This window comes from Micromys minutus (genome assembly GCF_963924665.1).
Source record: "Micromys minutus genome assembly, chromosome: 19".
In the NCBI taxonomy this organism is placed as follows: Eukaryota; Metazoa; Chordata; class Mammalia; order Rodentia; family Muridae; genus Micromys; species Micromys minutus.
In genome coordinates, this window is record NC_137954.1 from 32,400,878 (window position 1) to 32,408,290 (window position 7,413).

Genomic DNA, 7,413 nt, shown 5'->3' on the forward strand with positions numbered 1-7,413 from the left:
TGGCTAAGGGCTTCCCATGCAATCATGGCACAGGGTCACTACAATACATGGGGATGATGCTTGTGACATTTGGAAGGCTTCCATGGGCTAAAGTCATGGTCTAAGGTCTCATACTTTTCCCTCCTTCTGATTTTGTACTACAGGCACCTGGGCAACCTTTTGTGAGTCTCTCCCTGGGAATGCCTGTTCCTTGACAGTGTGTTTTAAATTCTTTAAATTTCTATTTACATAAATGATCCCATGCATACTCTACATAGGTTTAAGAACATTCCCGAGACTCAAACCATTCCTTCTCAATTTATGACAATCTGGCTCAACCATCTTTGACCCTATACAGTGTTTCCTTGTATGGACAGACCATGTGATCTGACCTCATTAGCAGAAGACTGACCAGTGGTTCGGTTTTCCTAGGCTTTTCGCTCCACGTACTGCACTAAATACGAAATGATGAAATTCTTGTTTTGTTTTAGATGTCAACTTTTGAAACCATAAGGCATTTTTTTGTTGTTGTTTTTTAAATATTCGGAGTGGTAGATTGCTGTCCTAGGAGACAATGTCATGCCACACTCTTGTTTCTCTAGTAAAATGACATTCCACTTCTGTGCCTGTAGTTTGCCACCCATTTTCAAAAATGACCAGTGGAGGCTAAAGGAAAAATACTGAAGAAGTGAAAGATGAATTTCCTAGCCATTTGCATTTATTGCAAACTGGCACCAGTGGTGGTATTGTAAATCTGTGTGTGTATGTGTGTGTGTGTGTGTGTGTGTGTGGGTGTGGGTATGAGAGAGAGAGAAAGAGAGGGGGGGCTAGAATTATTGGGCTAGAATACAGATTTGAAACAGATAAAGGATTTACAATTTCAGTTTTAGTTAATAAAGTCCTGCCATTATTTACAGTTCAAGTCCACAATAAATCCCAGCCGCTCAGGGAGGAGTCTGTCCTCCCACTCAGTGCTGCCCATCCACCCTCCATCAGAAGTACCCACCAAACAAGAGGCTTTTGTGAGGCAAAGATGCAAAGGATATTTTATATAGTTTATTAGACATTGAGGACATTGCAAAAAACCCAACTACACCACAGCAGAAGAGACACTGGGACAGACATTGGTAGACAAGTACTTGAACATATGATGGGAATCAAATACAGACAATCTAGCCCATGAGTCTGAGGTCCCAATGACCTACTCTTTAGATGCTCACATGCTCACGTTTAACTATAGTGAGTCTAGACCGTTTTTAACTGGGGAGGCTTGGTGAGAAGACTGCATGAAAGCCATGGTTCCAGAACAATTTCAGAAGCTGGGCACTGATCAGGAGTGGCAGACAGGAACAGCCGTTAAGTACTTACCCTGATCTCAGGGGCATAGGCCAGGCAACAGGGCAGCCAAAATCAGCGATTTTGCCAAGAGTTGTAGCAACCAGAGAACCATCGGGAAGTTTCCATGATAGGCCTCAGGGAACCTTGTGAGAGTTGTCCACGTGTCTACCTTAAGGATCAAGGAAGAAAGTGTGAGAGAGCTGAAGTGACAGAGAGCCGGCTGGAGACAGACAAGATGGGGTGAAGAGGCCTTTAGCTATAGGAAGGGATGGGACAAAGGACTCACACAGCTCCTGAACACCCATCAGTCTAGCAGCAGCACTTCTTGCAGCCACACTTCTGCTGACAGCAGCACTTCTGCTGACAGCATCCCTTCCCACAGCCACAGCCGCAGCCACAGGAGCCACAGCCACAGGAGCGGCAGCAGCTGCGGCGGCAGCAGCAGACCAGCACAGGCCTGCAACAGCCACAGCAGCCACAGCAGCCCCCGCAGCAGCCACCGCAGCAGCCGACCCGGTAGCACCTGCAGGTGGTGCAGCTGTTGCAACCGCCGCAGCCACCGCAGCCACAGCCGCCGCATCCACCACAGCTGCCGCAGCCACCACAGCCACCGCAGCCACAGCCGCCGCAGCCACCACAGCCTCCACAGCTACCGCAGCCTCCACAGCCGCCGCAGCCTCCACAGCCGCCACAGCCACAGCAACCCATGGTGTCAGTAGAGAGGATTCAGGTGCAGTGAGGAGAGAGACTCAGGAGAGGAGAGGGAGATGTGATGCTCCTCCTACTGGGGGGTTCCTTTTATACCAGCTCCTTGGCACATTTAGCTCATTCTTGTTTATCTAAATTTCCGTGAAAGCGCTCACGAGGCCTTTGGCATCCTTCCTTGTTGACATCCTGAACTTATAGTTAGCTCTAACTTTTACTTACCTCTTCAGTCCTATATTTAGATCCCAGCATGAATCTGACAGCTTTCTTTCTCTCTCTCTCTCTCTCTCTCTCTCTCTCTCTCTCTCTCTCTCTCTCTCTCTCTCTCTCTCTGTGTGTGTGTGTGTGTGTGTGTGTGTGTTTTACTGTAGTACTTTCAACAAGGCCTGGCACATTGTAAGTATTCAGTGGATACCTTTAAAATTAAATAAATGCTGAGAATATTTCGGAACATTCTTTTGCAAATATACTCTTTTGTATCTATGAACACCAAGTCTAGGGTCAGATAAAAATGCTGTGTTTCTTGCATTTCAGATAAAACAGTCTCCATCCATCTCTGGGAACTCTCTTTGGGAACATGCTCCCTTATGAAAACGCTCTCAGAAAAAGTTGTGGGAAAACTGGCATCAAAGGGACGTGGCAGGCAGCCTCAACGTTAACAATCTCGCCTTAAAGCACACATGTTCTCTTCATGGTTCCTCGGGGTTTGTAATTCACTAAAAAAAAACCTTTAAAGTTACAGTGAGATAATTATGTGTTATCTGATGTTAAAAATATAATTTTGTGACATCCTGCCCAAGCTACCTGCAAAAGTAAGACTCCTATCTTTTTCTTCTTCTTCTTCTTTTTTTTTTTACCCTGTTATATGGTTATTTTTGAAATCCTGAAACTCCCTTAAAATGAAATGGTGATTGGAAATGTCCAGCTGACTCAGTGTGCCAGGTTTTCACTTCCAGTCCCAAGTACCTGCAGTAGCCATTTGCAGTGGATGAGCTTTCGCTTTTTGCTCAACCGGCTTCACATGTAAGGCAACTTGGTTAATTTAGATGCCACCAACATGCTACAGCAGAGATCCATGCATGTGCTTTGCATGTGGCATGCATACCATGCCACTGTTCCTAACGAACTTACATGTAGACCCTGTCACAGATGAATGATCTGGCTTTTCAGGGCCGTATCTACTCTGGGACGCCCACGTCCTTTAATCAGCCAGTGGGAAAAGGCGAAGAAAAGCATTAAAACCCATTCCCTGATAGGCTTCTTGTCAACCAGAGGCTAGAAGGGCTGTTCCTACTCAGTCACTTGTTTGCCCAGCACCTCAAGAATCCAGTCTCATGCAGAGGACACTCACAGATGTCTCCCTTGGATGCAGAAATCACTCTGGAATGCTACAACTACTTTTCTGCTGTGTTTGGTGAATCATTTCTCTGTTGTTGGTTAAATAGACACCATCTTTTTTAAACTCCAAATGAATACTCAAAGGGTTTTCAAGATAGTAATGCTAAAAATAGCACTGTTATTGTGACACAGTGACTCAAAATGTAAGTAAATAAACTCTTGGGAAATTCTCCATGGAAACTAGGCTAAAAATAAAGGGGGTGGGCAGTATAAAAGGGGGTTCTCTGCAGAAAGGGGGTATCACATCATCCTCTTCTCTCTCGAGTCTCTCTCCTCACTGCACCTGACTCTTCTCTACTGACACCATGGGTTGTTGTGGCTGTGGTGGCTGTGGCTGTGGTGGCTGTGGCTGTGGAGGCTGTGGCTGTGGAGGCTGTGGCTGTGGCGGCTGTGGCTGTGGTGGCTGTGGCTGTGGTGGCTGTGGCTGTGGTGGCTGTGGCTGTGGTGGCTGTGGCTGCTGTGGCTGCTGTGGCTGTTGCAAGCCTGTGGTCTGCTGCTGCCGCCGCAGCTGCTGCAGCTCCTGTGGCTGCGGCTGTGGCTGTGGGAAGGGATGTTGTCAGCAGAAGTGCTGCTGCTGTCAGCAGAAGTGTGGCTGCAAGAAGTGCTGCTGCTAGATGGGATGCCCGGCCTCCAAGCAGGTGCTACCAGTCCCGACCTGTGGGTAAGTCCTGGGTGAGGGGAAAGGTACAAGTTACCCTGATCTCACTGCTAAGGTTTTCCTCTGCCCTAGTGTGGGTAGACCCTGCTGTCTTCCCAGCATCTGTCTCTCCAGCATTTGGACTCTGGTGCATTGTTTCCTGATTTTAATACTCTCAAGTTGAAGCAACTTGGTTTTCTTTTTCAATGCAGTCATAGTCAATGTTATAGAAGGACAAAGATGCAGGCCATCTTGGTTTCTGATGTCAATGAAATTGCACAATGGTTTTCTTTCTGTTTTCCTTCTTGAATCTCTATCTATGCTTTAGGTTTCCTCGTGTTTATCAGTGGTAATATATATTTTCTGTAGTCATAGAAGTCTTTCTAGAGTTTAGACAATGTACTAATACTTTTAAAATAAAATTACAAAATAAAACATAAAATGTCTCCTGTAGTTTTATTCATTTGTTGTCTTCATATTACCACTATTCATTATTATGCTCTGTGTGATATGCTTATCAAACCCACACAAATAATTCAGTCCCTGTGTGGTTTATTATCTAGACAGGCACAGATGACCATGAATATAAGGCAGAAAAAATGGCATTGTAACATGTTCACATTGATGGGACATGGTATGGAAAAAAGGGGTAAGCACACTGTTGGGTGGAGTATGGTTATAATTCAAAAGAACCGGAGCTCAAGAAACCGGTCCTTTTGGGATGTGTTTTGAAGAGTTGGTGAGAGCTGGTAGAATTGATTAGGGGGAGAGGTTCCAATCAAGACAGAAGGGTGAATAATGGGAGCTTGAGACATACATGGGGGTCTACTAAAAGTGCTTTTGAGATCAAGTATATTGATAGCAATAGCTATGAATAAGCAAGAGAAGGAAGGCTAAGATGCTGCTGTAGATGTATGGGGGTCATATTAAATCTAGTCGGCAATTAGATAAGGAGCCAATCAGTTCTCCAAGTTCATCTCATTTTCTAAGGGATAGAAAGGTAAAGAGTTGATGCCTAGAGATTTAAGAGTCATTTAATTCTCACATATGGTAATTCCCTAGCAGATCACCCTGATCCTGGTCATGTGTAATTATTTTATATTGCAGATACAGTCTGTTACTGTGTCTGAAAACTTGTGAAACCAGGAGCTAAAGCAAACCTTTCCTTGGTGAGGTTACTTTGTGGATTACAGTGTCGTCTGATGGGTGAAGAAACTTGTAGATACTTAATTCAGCCAAAGCAAAGATTGGGGACCTTTTTCTGTGGTGAATTTTATCTTTTAGGAAAGAGTGTATTATTTGGTGACCTGTCATCCTGCAAAGATTATAGAATGAATTTACAGAAAGCCTACATCACACACGTGTTCACACAGATGCATGCACACACACATGCCTGCCTGTGCATGCATACATGCACACATATGAACACACATACATGCATGCACATACACACACACACACACAGAGAGAGAGAGAGAGAGAGAGAGAGAGAGAGAGAGAGAGAGAGAGAGAGAGAGAGACAGGGGCTTCTTTTTTGCTCCTAAGATCATGGTGAACAAAACATGAGATTTAATCAGTCATAAGAGAGAGTTGGTAAACATGGCAGAATGAGGTTATGCCAGGATGAACATGACACATGGCTTTACAACAGACTTTTGTTAGTATAAACACACTCCAAAATAACAAGAAAAGTATAGTGTAGCAATAATATAAGCTAGCAACAGTGTTTGTTACTGTTATTAAGCACAACGTGAAGATTGTAATTGCATACTCTGTACTTTTCTGTCAAGGACAGCAAGGCCGGCTTGCTCATAGCAGTGATGTCATAGATCCATGAGCAATGAGTTACTGTGACTGTATAGTGGCTACAGTGTCACTATGCAACAGAAACATTTCAGATCTATTGCGATTTGATGGGACCACTATCATATGTGGCATGATATTGACCAACAGGACACATGAAAGCTATGTACAAAAAAATGTTGTTGAGTGTTAAAAAATGTTACTGTTGGATGCCTCAGTCCTTCTTAGAAGGGAGAACAAAACATTCATGGGAGGAAATAATGGGACAAATAGAGGATCAGGGATTGGAGAAAGGACCATCCAGAGACTGCCTCACCTGGGGATCCATCCCATATGCAGCCACTAAACCCATGTACTATTGCTGATGCCAAGTAGTGCTTACTGACAGGAGCCTGATATGGCCAGAGCCACACTAATACAGAGGAGGATGCTTGCAGCTAACCTTTGAACTGAACATGGGGACCCCAGTGAAGGAGCTAGAGAAAGGACTGAAGGACCTGAAAGGGTCGCAACTCCATGGTAAGGTTTTTCTCAGCCTAAAGGTGTGTGGTCCTTGACTAGGGCCTCAGCTAACACCACAGGACATTCAGTTTTCCTTGAATTGTCATCAAATTGTCCAAATTGCCACTGCTGCTTTAATCTGTATTTAGACTTACTGAGCCAGACACAGATATAATTGACTTTAACCCCTGGTGATGAAGAGAATGGTTTTCAATTACCAACAAGATTATTATAGAATACTAATCTATGTCTCAACTGGCTTTTTCTGATTCATAATCTGCCATGGGTAGACTCTTGGATCCATCTTCTAAGTCATCTGTAGAAAAAAACCACAGGCTGCCTTGCATAGACAACAAATTAATCTCATACTTCTGAAATCTGGGAGGTCAAACTCAAGGATACAATAGGATTTTCACCCCCTGAAGACCCTCTCTTTGTTTTGTAGATGGTCACTGTCTCTTTGTCTTTACATGGCTTTTCTTCTGTGTCTGTCACCCCTGGTGTTGCTTCATCTTATGAAAACACAATAGCACATGTGCCTAGCTACATGACAACAAAAACATGTGACAGAAACAACTTCAGCAATGGGGAGCTGTCCATCACACCAGGGAAGGCAGCTAAGGGAGCAGCTCTGTCTGAAATGGCAGGTGTTGGAGCTAACCCTGTTTTACATGGAGCAGGTTAGGGATTAGAGCTAGACTGAAATTGGAGGCAGGCAAAATCTCAAAGACCTGTTCATAGTGACTTATGCCCACCAGCTATGCCTCCTGTCCCAAAGGTCCCACAATCTCCCCAAACATCTCTCCAGCTAGGAAAAAGAAATAAAAAAATATTCAAACCATGAGACTATATTATGGTTATACCTAGGTCAGAGTTCTATAGTTAAAACTACTTGAGAATTGGAACCAGGAGAAACAAAACTTCAAGGCCTATCTGGGCGGGTGGTAAAGTCAAGATCAGCCTAGGTAAGTTAGTGAGAGGCTATCTCAGAATAAAAAGAAGATGGCTAGAATGCATCTAACTGGAAGAGCACATGCCTAGCATGTGGTTCA

General features: G+C 44.3%; 2 protein-coding genes across 2 annotated transcripts; one reads left to right on the forward strand and one right to left on the reverse strand.

Moving 5' to 3' along the window:
- Positions 1–1,626: 1,626 nt before the first annotated feature.
- On the reverse strand, positions 1,627–2,025 carry LOC308433418 (uncharacterized protein; the record flags this gene model as incomplete). Its single annotated transcript, XM_080933481.1, has 1 exon — positions 1,627–2,025. The coding sequence occupies one exon, from the start codon at positions 2,023–2,025 to the stop codon at positions 1,627–1,629; it is 399 nt and encodes a 132-aa protein (XP_080789607.1).
- Positions 2,026–3,725: 1,700 nt separating this feature from the next.
- Positions 3,726–4,034, forward strand: LOC308433420 (uncharacterized protein; the record flags this gene model as incomplete). The annotated part of the gene is made up of 1 exon (XM_080933483.1): positions 3,726–4,034. One exon carries the CDS (start codon positions 3,726–3,728, stop codon positions 4,032–4,034), a length of 309 nt encoding a protein of 102 aa, XP_080789609.1.
- Between the last annotated feature and the right edge of the window lie 3,379 nt (positions 4,035–7,413).